Source organism: Rhinolophus hipposideros (genome assembly GCF_964194185.1).
Source record: "Rhinolophus hipposideros genome assembly, chromosome: 14".
NCBI classification, from domain to species: domain Eukaryota; kingdom Metazoa; phylum Chordata; class Mammalia; order Chiroptera; family Rhinolophidae; genus Rhinolophus; species Rhinolophus hipposideros.
Window position 1 is genome coordinate 40333730 of NC_138060.1, and position 12259 is coordinate 40345988.

At 34.3% G+C, this 12259-nt stretch overlaps 1 protein-coding gene across 1 annotated transcript in view; it reads left to right on the forward strand.

Annotated features, from left to right (window-relative positions):
• KCNH8 (potassium voltage-gated channel subfamily H member 8) overlaps nucleotides 1–12259 on the forward strand; it is a gene marked incomplete at its 5' end in the record, with an annotated part of 310088 nt that overhangs the window by 179876 nt on the left and 117953 nt on the right. Inside the window, one exon of the mRNA XM_081072214.1 lies at nucleotides 11773–11930. Coding sequence (XP_080928340.1) covers nucleotides 11773–11930 — 158 coding nt within the window. The remainder of the gene's footprint in view (nucleotides 1–11772; nucleotides 11931–12259) is intronic.

Here is a 12259-nt window from a genome sequence, read left to right on the forward strand (position 1 = left end):
TTTTCTTGCAGTACATTTAAAAAATCATATTCTGTAAGTAAAAATGGCATTATTTATGTGGTTTATATTTCCCGTTTCAATCCATGCATTTAACATTTGCCATTAGAATGATCTCCTCTCTTATTACCCTAATAGTTTAAAGATAAATAAATATATAAATAATTTTTAAAAAACAAATATATATTGACTATATTGAAAAGTTGTTTAAATACTTTAGATAACAGAAACCATTATGGTCACTTGGGCCTAGGCATAATGAATTATGTATTACTCAGTTTATTAAATATTTGTTGGGGACCAATATGTCACCAAATGATTGCACATGGCAGTTCCTCAACATAACAAAGAAAACTCTTCATGATCTGGACTCTTTATCTCTGACCTTTTATTTGTCACCACTTGCTTCTTCTATGGCTGCAACCATACAGAACCACTTGTAGTTCTTCAATTGTATTATTATTCCTTATATCCTTTGTATTTTCATATCCTTTGTGTTTTCTACTCTCAGAAAAAAATAGCAAAACATCTCCTCAACACATTAACCCAATCAAATTATCCTTATTCTGAAGTATCATCTTTGACCTCTTCTACAAAGTTTTCTTTTTAACTCTTTTTACCCCGTCACCATGAGTCTGGGTAAGATCACTCATGCACTATTTAAGTGGTTTCCCTCACTAACTCTTCAACCCTATATCATAATTGCATATTTCTCTCCCCACACACACATACCATAAATAAACTATGAGATCCCATAGGACATGGACTGGATAATATATTTATTTCTCTGGTTCCTCCCACTAATACAGTATTTGACCCATAGTAGGCAGTAAACTAATGTTTAACTACTGCCATGGTTCAGATAAACAAAATAAGAAACACAGCTCATTGAGTTGAACAGCAGCCTTATTTCCAAAGGCAAGCCTGCATGGTTTATTCATGTGGTCTCACAGGTGACTTTCTTTACTTTTAAACAGAGTAGCCCACTTTAGAGTTATTAATCTTTAACAAATCAAGTACCATTAAGTATCTTGGGAAATCCCTCAGGTTGTGGCGACTTGCCCAGCCCCTTGCAAACACACAAAGAGCTTGTCAACTCCTCCCAAATGGTGCATTAAGGTGAGTATGGAATGAGCCCAGTAACTCTAAAAGCTAGGGGTTAGAATGACAATCCTAGAAGGGATACTATGGACATACAGAGATGTAAGGAGAGGCTGTAGCCTCAACTCAGCCTCAACTCACTATGTCTATCCTCAACTCAACTAGACATAGTGACCACCAGGAAATTAAAAACCTTTCTTATCAATTAACTAATACGGATTATTTAAAGGCAGGCCTGATATAAACCTGATATCATGCTTTGGATAATGAAAAGCATGCTGAAGAAATTGACGGCATCTACTTGTGTCTGAGAAGCTTATACACGATTGGGGAAATTTGTCTAAGCTTGAAAAACTCTTTCCAGGTAGTAAAAGAGCACTGGGAGCCTTGCTTCAAGAGATGTAGTATGATTCCATGAGTGCAAGAAGGACATCTGTGGTGTATTTTGAAATAGATGTAGAGCTGGTCCACACCAGTCTTGGAATGTGAAGGTGTATCAGAGAAGAGACATTGATAGGAAAGTGGGATAAGAGACCACAAGGGCTGAACACCTAGACAGAGAATTACCAAGAAATTACCAAGGGGACAACAAAAAATAAACTATGCTTGTGGTTATTCACCCATTCATAATTCTACCTCAGCCTAGCCATACAGGCAAAATGAAATTCATTGCTGGAGTGGAATATGTGAAGAGACCTAATATAAACAGGGCCATTGGATAAACACCATACTCTTAGAAGCACATCTGAGCATGAAGATTCCTGGTGTTTGGTATACAGTAGCTGTTCATTAAGTTTATGTTCAATGTTTGAAAGTGATTGTAACTCGGAATTGATTATGATAGTAAAGAAGATTATAATTCACTTGGGCTGAGTCAGATATTGGACTGAATAAAACAGATGTTAAGTCTGATTTGGAAAATGACTATATTTCATTTCTATAAAAAATATTAGAATACTTAAAGTACAATTATTTACATTATCTCATTTGAAGCTTACAACAATTCTTTGAGGAGACTGAAGTTGCAAAGACCTACTTCCTATTTTTTCTATCTTATAATATCTCCCAGGCTGACCTTACATAGTATAATGTAATTAAGAACTAAATTTGATGGTAATATTCATCCCAGTTTATAAAGAAATTGAATCAAAGAAGACATTCCTGCTTGTATTTAAATATATTCAGAATAGTATCAGTACTGATGGACATTCAAATGCTACTTAAGCAAACAGCATTAGCTTGGATACTAGAATTCAACAAAACTACCCCAAATCAACTAACATACTAGTGACAGACAAATGAAACATGTGTATTGCTTAGTTGTTTGAGTGATGCCTCAGAAAATAACATCTTCAAATAAATCCTTAGTCTTACAGTTTGTGGCATGTTCAATCCTAAGTAACCTGAATTTTGTATCACCTTCTGACTCTAGCCCTGCAGAAAACAATGTAGTTTTATCCATATTGCTAGAAACACAGCAGTAAAACTCTCTATGCAACAAAAGGTTAATTTGAGGACAAGACCTTTCCTGAGTAGACTATTTTGAACAAGTAGATGTGTTTTTGTAAAATATTAGTTATTCATCTGTATATCAACAATCACTACCCTCTACATAGTACATAAAAATACATAAAAATACATAAAAAGAATACATAAAAATAAGTAATTAAAATAAGTAGAAAAACACAGGGTTGATAAGTTTTGAGAGTTATGTTTTGTTCTCTGGAATGTCACTGAGAAACTCTGGGCACTGTATTTTATTTATATAAACAGATACAGGAGCAGTTTTTTCCCCTTTCCTTTCAGAAATATCATACAACACGTTTAAAGGATAAACTTGGTAAGAACTTTTAAAAATTTTCAAAATTAAATACGAACAAATAAAAATAACTGGAAACTTTGTTGTTGTTTTTTAAGGCTCTATCTTTAATTGATAATCTCTTTGATATTGTACATTTGCAAAAAACAGATTTAACTGCCTAGAGTACATCTTCCACCCTGGCTCTGACTGTAACCCAAATGCATCTTAAAGTTCACTGGTTCTGGAATTCCTCCTGTCCCACTCTAGTACTGCTCTCTCATTGAGTTCCACATGTGATTATTTGGACTTTTAATTCTGCTTGCCTTGTGATTTCCCATGTTGGCTTTGATGATCCATCTACAATGATGAATTCTTGGTTCTTCAATGCCTGGTCATATTGACTTGACTTGTCATTGGGAGTCTCTCTCTCTCTGTCTCTCTGTCTCTTTGTCTCTCTCTCTCATTCTCTCTCTCTCTCTCTCTCTCTTTCTCTCCCCACCCCCTCAATAATCCTGAGGGAGAAGTGATGAAAAATAGACACTACTTTTCTTACCAACTTTCCTTTTGACTGCATTGTCTTCAGTAACACAACTAGAGCAAAGAACTACTTTGTGCCCCAACTTTGACATTATGCCTGGTCCTAACTCATACGATACTGAAATCAGATGGGTGTGGCTTCATAATATTGATCTTTTTGTGATTTTACTGTTCAAAATGACTAAAAATAGAACAAATTACAAAAACCACAAGTAGAAATGCAATTTGGGCATAACACAAATATAGGTACAATTTCTACTTATGGCACTCATAAAAAATAACTATAAAATCATAATGTGCTTAAGGGAGAATCTATTTTTTTTCTTAAGCATGGCTCCATTATTTCAAATGCTGAATATTTTATTCCATTTAGGTTTTTAAAAACATTAACATTTCAGATTTGTGACAAATAAACTTTACATGAAAGGTCAAACATATTAGTTATATTTTAAAAGCTAGTCTAGTTCTTAAATAGAGCTTGATACATCTGTTTCTGACTGTGCAATAAAAGTTGGTATCTAACAGATAGGACATTGGAACAAAATATAGAGATCAGAAACAGATCTACATATACATATGATCACCTGATTTATGACAGAAGTATCACTGAAGTGCTTTGGGGAAATGATCATGATTTCTAAAAATGATACTGAATCAATTGGATATTCACCTGGGAAAATACAAATCCTGACTCCTGCAATACACCATTCTCAAAATCATCTAAGAACATTAACCATAATAGCCCAAATTGGAAACAACCCAAATTTTCATCAGTAATAAAATGAAGAAATGAATGTCTGTATGCTTATACAATGAAATACTATGCAGCAATTAAAAATAGTAAACACGGTATCATGGTACCAAATTAATGAAAATCACATATATAATGTCTATTGAAAGAATCCATATACAAGAGTAATTAATATACTATATGATTCCATTTATATAAAATTTCTAACTAATTAAACAAAATTAATCTATGGTAATCAGGACAACAGTGACATTTTGGAGGTATTAATGACTGGGTAAGATCATAAAAGAGGCTTCTCATGTCTTGGTTCTATTTATATATCTATCCCTTGGTGGTGAGACAAAGATGGTCACCTTTGGGAAATTTCATCAAGCTGTCTACTTAAGACCAGTTCATTTTATAGTATATATATGAATTTTAAAATACAACTTTCTTTTGAAATACATTGAACAATTTTGTATATAGAAACCTATAGTCAAATTGCTAACTATTGTCTTTTTCTGACTAAAAATTACCTAAATTTCAAGAAGTGATTTATTGATATCACCATAAGAATCCCCTTCGTAGGATGGAAGAAGGGGAAGATAATAAAAAAATGTTTGGTTGGTAGCATACAGATAAACTCTAAGTACAAATTCCAGCTCTACCACTTTCTAGTTGGATAACCTCAGGCAAGTTCATTCTAAATCTATAACCTATTGCTAAATGGACATAAAACATACTTCATTGTGACCAGAAAAGGATCAAAATAGCTAATATGTGTAAAGAACTCAATCCCTATTGCACAGCAAAAATTTAATAAATATTACCTGCTATCATTTTCATTATTATTATTTATTATCATTTTAGCACCACTATATTATGTGTATCAGGTCTTTAAAGTAACAATACAATTAATAGCATTAATATGTTAGGCACCCTTAGTTAACTCTTTCATTGTCTCTCTTTCTCAATTTTGAAGCCCATAAAATAGTAGTAGTAGTACTACTAGTAGAAATAACAGCAGTGACAACTAATACCTGCTCAGTGGTTTACAACCTAGGAAATCTGACTCCAGATTCTCACTGTTAGCCACTCTGCTCTATAGCCTTCTAGGAATACCTGTCAGTCAGGATGGGCAAGGGCTAACTACAACAAATCCTAAGGATATTATTTTCCCCAAATATGAAAATGAACGTGAAGTCCTAATTAAAATATAAACTGATATGTAACTATAAAACATTTAATCTAAATTTTTTTTCTTTGAGGATATATATGTTGGATTTTACATTGGAACGAACATTAACATTTTTTATTTATCTCAGTCTCATCAATTCTGTTTTGTTATGTGGATAATCAGTATTTTACTTCATGTGAAATCAATAGACTCTAAGTTTTTTTTAAATTTGATGACTGGACATTACAGATATGATAGTCCTTATAGTTTTATTATAGTTAAATTTAGAAATTTTACCACCTGATAACTATAACTATCAACAGAATAACTGTTTTTGGTTTAAATCATGATTTCTTGGTTTAAATCATGGTTTTCTAGTAGGTTTATGTTAGGCATTAAATTATTTTTATTAAAAATGATCCACTAATTCTAAAGTTCAATATCAAATTTAGAGTTGCCTATCACTGGAAAAGTGACTGATTTACAGGGAGCCAAAATTGGTAGTTTTTTCACATACCAATGTGCATGTTTAATGGAAGTCTTTTGATGTAGTAAACTGATACAATAAAATGAGAGCAATGTACAAAGTCAATAATAAAATCATTAGTATGATAATAAGTCGTGGTTTTAATAGAGATCTACTGGAAGTGTGTTCCTGGGTCACTGAGGCAACTTCATGACTGTTCTCATATATTTATAGAAAGGGATTTTGGAGAGGAGAGGACAATGTATTGTGTATTGCCGCCAAGGACAAAACGAGAACCAAGGAGAGCACGTTACAAGGAGGAAGGCATCTTGAGGAAAGTAAGAACTACAGTGATAGACATTTCTAACTAAGACAGTGCTCTTAAAAAGCGGAGAACTCACCATTGCTGGAAGCATTCAAAGGACCACATCCTTATGAAGGATGACATTGAGGGAGTTCCTTTATTTGACAAGAATTAGGATAGAGGACCTTTAGGGGACCTCTTCCCTTTTTTATTGGTCCATGTGATGTTGAGGGTCAAACGCAAAGCAAGAGTCCACCATAGTAACACTGGCCACCCTGGTACAAAACAGAAGCCAGTATCAGCCTCAACCACCCCTCGGTCCATCTGGTTGCCTTCTTTCGGCCTCACCTTTTCTAAATACTTTTCATTTAAGTTGCTTTTCATTTAAGTTGCTCTTAAATGCTGTTTCTCACTGTCTGCTGTCCTTTCTTTTTCATAAATCTTTCACTTTAAGTTAAGCAAGAGGGAAAAATGCTGACAAGATGAGCAAGGGGTCAGTGGTATGAAAATCTCATCCACTAATATTGGCAATCAATTACAATCATTTTTAGGATTATTAGTCCCTTAAGCCTCTTCATAAATCAGCTCTCAATTATTATTCCCACACCTTGTAGCGCAAATTGCTGTGACATCATACTGTGTTCAAAGGAGAGCCTTACAGGCAATGAAAAGAAGACAGAATGTTGTTAGAATATTAGTCTGGCAGCAGGTTTAATTAAATGTCTCTCTACCCACGGTGTACTACATTGATTATTTTTAAAGAAATGGCTAAATGAAGAAATTAATTATTTGTATGTGGTACATATGTTCTCATGCACACCGTTATATTTTAATTTATTTTTTAATGAGTAAGCCATATGATTTTAAAATTATTTCCCATCTGGCATGCGTGCTAATAAAGAAAAGAAATCTACTAATTTATGCCATATCTAATTTAACCTTTTTGGGGGGGAGGAGGGGAACTTTCTAATCACATAGCTGTCACGGAAATCCAACTGGAAAAAATGAGTTTAACTTTCCTGATTTTTAGTCTATATACATAGCTATTTAATGTGGGAGAGAAATGAAACATTCATTTTTGGAAGTCTTTAGGTATTTTTGGAGGTCTAATAATATAAAAACATAATGTGTACATAGTTGTCTATTATTTGTCTTTATTTTAATCAAGCTTATATAAAACTGAAATACAACAAGGTAAATTGATTATCCATCAAAACAAGTAACTGCTATCTGAATCATCAGAAAATTCAATTTTATTGTCTAAATTTGGTGGGGTATATTTTAATTTTTTTGGAAATTCTATAAATCACATAGAGTATGTACAGCAGTACTCTAATGCCCTGCTCGTTTACTCATTACATACGATATCAGCACCATGTGCCACAAAGGATTGTTTATGCATATACAAACACATGAGACATTAAGGTTTCTAGATGTTATATTCTTATGAATTAATTTGTTATGGTTTTTAGGATATTCTTTCTGATTCACATTCTCTATATGTGTATATGTGTGTATATTTATGGACAATGGTGCACACTGAGAATAAATAATTAATAAGGAAAATTGCACACAAAAATTTGGATATTAAAGAGTACATAAAGTTGAAAACCATACTTACGCTTTCGAGATGTCTCAAAATCAAAACCATACTGCTGCCTTTCAGGCAAGTTATGGAGTGCCTGGAGGACACCATGTTCTGACTATAACGTTTTAATCAGTTGCTGATCTAATCTGCCAAAGATACAAAACCTTATGGGAAATGAGACACCTAGGGGAAGAATCAGCTATAACCAATGTTTAGGAAGCTCCACTTTGCCCCCGTGATCCACTCATGAGGACCCCCAGATCTGGAAGACTCTTTTCTTCCTCATCACAATCATTTGATTCTATGCTCCCCTCGGTCTTAAAAAAGAACTTGTACTAGCCTTCTCTGCTCTTTCATTTAAGGGAATATTTACAAACACTGAGTTCTCCTGGTTCTGGAACACCACTACCACCTCCTTCTTTCCCCACATTCAAATCTGAAACACTGATTTAATGTGTGCTGTTTTTTTTTTTTTACCTGGGTGGTGCTAATGCTGAATCTGATCCAACAGCACACTCAGAACTGCATTCTCCTGCACAAACATATTGTTATTCCCTACAAAATATATTTGGAAGTGCAATAAATCTTTAAGATAATGAAAAGAAAATGGAATCGAGTATCAAAAGATGCCCTGTTTCTGTTGCTTACTGTCCTCATGACTTTAAAATTTTAAAGTCTCCTTCATAAATTTAAGGAGATTTCTTTAAATATCTGAGGGCACTGGTAAAATGACAATGAGAGTAGTACAATACAACTGAAAGACAATTGGCACGGGAACCACATGAACTAACGAATACGAAAAAGTTTTATGAATCACAATACACCAGAACTATGTCCATGCTTCGTACCCTGCTTCCCTGAAAATAAGACCTAGCCGGACAGTCAGCTCTAATTCATCTTTTGGAGCAAAAATTAATATAAGACCGGGTCTTATATTATGTTATATTATACCCTGTCTTATAGTAAAATAAAACCTGGTCTTATATTAATTTTTGATCCAAAAGACAAATTAGAGCTGATTATCTGGCTAGGTCTGATTTTCGGGGAAACATGATATATGACAAAACTAGATTTTTGAGAAATCAGTGTCCAAAAATAATGCTAATCATTGGATAAACCTACAGTCTTTGCACAATAGTATCATAGTCCTGGAATCTTAGAATATAAAATATATCTAGGTTTTTCGCCTGAAATAAACCTAAGATATTCATGTATTTAAAAAAATAAATTTGTATCCATAGACTTTAAAAATTAGCTTTTATTTTTTACTTTTATCACAATTTGTCTGTAAGTCTTGTAATTACTCTTCTTGAAACCTAAAATTAGCATATCTTCTTTTCATCCAATTCACTCAACTGAGTAACAAATTAATTTTTAAAAGCTTTCTAAACTGATATTTTGTAATGACTCATTCAAGAAAATATCTTTTCCATTCAGAAGTCTTCACCTCTGTTTTATTCTTTAGTCAATCAGTTGGCTTTAAAACTTTTGCTGCATCCATCAACCAAAGGCCAATCATTTCATTCATTCCTCCATTCAGGGGAGTGCCCCAGGTCTGTTGATGGTGGCTGTGGGTTTTCTGTGAAATGTGTGTTAGACCTAGTAATCATTTAGTAAATAGGCAAGGAATTTATCCCTTCAGTTTTATAATGAATTTATAGACTTGACTTGTGTGGAGGAAACTAAAGCCTGGTAAACAACTCTTTGTATTTCTCACTTACGAGATGGAAACCTAAATGCCTATCATGAGCTTTCTTTTGGAAACTATGAAGTTGAAATAAATCTCTGCTTTATTTCGACAGCTGGTGGCCTGACTTGTTAGGTGGGCTGCTTTGTTAATGCAGGAATACATGAGTCTAGAAAGTTAAAGGGAAAGAACGAAAAGTTCACAGGCTACCATAACAACCTCATGGCATTCCACTGTACCCCTCATGGTGGCCATGCTTCAATGATGCCCTGGTACCTTGCCATGGCAGCATCTTGTCTGCAGTGGAAATTGCCTTGGGATTATTTTCATACCTTTGTGAGTGGCTTATCCTCTAGCTTCATCTTTTTGTATTCTCAATATTAACAATGGAATTATTTTGCTAATTTTATTGTTTGACAAAAAAATATGACAATGCCATTTGAAAACATTAGTCACAATATACTAGAGCAATTATTGTTTTTGAGACAACTTGAACTTACATCCAAATCTGTAATGTGACTGGTCCCTCTTAAGGTACCAAAGCCCAAAGTGCTGAATTGGAATTTAGGAGACTTGGAATTGAGTCTCCGTCTTTCACTAACTAGCTAAGGGATTTAATCCTGTGCTTTGGTGTCATTATCTGTGTGGCCCTGGGCAAGTCACTTGACGTCTTGTGTGCCTCAGCTTGTCATCTGTAAAAAGGGCAATAAAAGTGCCTATCTCCTAGCATGGCTGTAAGGAGTCAATGAGATTTATGATTATAAAGGGCCTAGAACAGTACTGTGTGCGAAGAACACAGGTTAGGCCACCTTTAGCCATATACTGCAATCCGATCATGCTCACGGGTTTCAATTCACCCTCATTCACAGGGAAGAGATCATATGAGAGTGAGGGTCTTAAGGGGTCATCTTAGACTTCTGCCTTCCACGAATGTGAATATGAAGTTAAAAGTAAAAATGATATACAAATGTAACATGCACATTATTGTATGTTTTATCAGTAATCATCATGATATCACACTTTAAAAATTTTTTTTTCAATTACAGTTGACATTCAGTATTATTCAACAAATGTCTAAACTCATATAACACTATTCCACTTATCTTCAATGGTTTAAATTAGCTGTAAAGGGTATTCCAATTCATCTAATTATTATGTAACTCAGAGCTTAGCATTTGCTTCGTAACTCCTTAAATTCCTATTCTCTTTGCTTGGGATATTCACTTCCCACATTCCCTCCATTGACCCTGAGTCACTGAATCATGGCACTCCCCAAGGACAAAATTCTATGGAGAAATGTTTCTTTCGGATTCACCAGTCCATAACATGCTCAACCATTATTAGCCTTAGGTGTATGTACCAATCCTGAAATTCCCTATGGACTGGTTGTACTCAACTCTAAAACAAATTAAGGACAAGGTAACTTTTCCAAATGCTTTAATGTTGTTCAACCCTGGAACTAAAAAGGCAGACTCAGAGATACTTATTCACAGGGAGCAGGAGTGAGCGTAAGATGATCCACATGGCTATGACTATCACTTGACCAGTGCTCTCTAGGGCTTCATACATCACAAAATGTTCAATAAATAGATAATAAAATATAAATAGAAAATAAATATAAATATACAATATAATAAAGGGAAGATGTAGGGAAAGGTTGAAAGCAATTACATCTTCCATCAAAATGCAATGGAGAATTTAAGCCACAATCCAAACAAGAAACTACTGGTACTTTGTTAATACAAACACCTTCCGGACAGGGACAAATTCCATATGCACATAGATTAGTAAAACTTCTGTACATGGAATAAAGCAGTACGATATTGTATAAAAAATACAGTCTACAAGTTATGCCTGTGTTCAGAATCATCTCTGCCACTGTTGGCAATATAATCATAGATGAGTTTCTTTTCCTCACTGAGACTTAGTTTCTGCATATTTAACATCTGTCTGCTACAGAAGATGTCCTGAGAAGTAAGTAAAATAACCTAAGCTAAGTTCCTAGGACAGCATCTGGTACATAATGAGCATTTAGCAAGTGATGATTATTGATTTTATTGCTATTATTTATTTTAATTATGTTAACATGTGACCCAGTGTCTTCATTGTATTAAGTGCTCAGAAAATATTTCTTTCTTCACCTTTCTTCAATACCTGTTTGTTGAGTTGAACTGAATCTGTCAAGAAGAGTATTTTGGATATTACCGAATCTGAAATATGTTAAGAGGTTATCATTTGTCTAATTTTACACAATTTTCTTCCTCCTTCCCTTCTTCCCTGTGTGTCTTCTTTCCTTCCTTCCTTCCACCCTTCCTTTTTTTTTGTCTTTCCTTCTTCTCTCTCTCTCTTTCTTCCTTCTCTTTCTCATCTTTTTTCCCAAGCAGATATTATTTTAAATTTCCGAACAACCTATGTCAGCAAGTCTGGCCAAGTTATCTTTGAAGCAAGATCAATTTGCATCCACTATGTCACAACCTGGTTCGTCATTGATTTAATTGCTGCCCTGCCTTTTGATCTCCTGTATGCTTTCAACGTCACAGTGGTGAGTAAAGAAAAGCATTCCCTTCCACATGACCTTCAAGGGTGGTTTCACCCTGTGTTTATTTTTCACAAGTTCAGGTTTTAAATGTTTGTGGTCATTTGGCATCCAGGATGTTATGTCCTTTTTAATAAGGCTGCCAAGGTGCTCAATGACGTACATGCCAGATTCTCCACTTGAGGAAGTGGCTGCCTTTTGAAATTTGCATTACCTGAGTCTAGTTATTTAAATACCTAGAATGAGGATATACAAGAGGCCTAAATTTATTGACACACTAATCAAATACTGACACACTAATCAAATCCTTTGATACGGAAACCATCTATAGAATT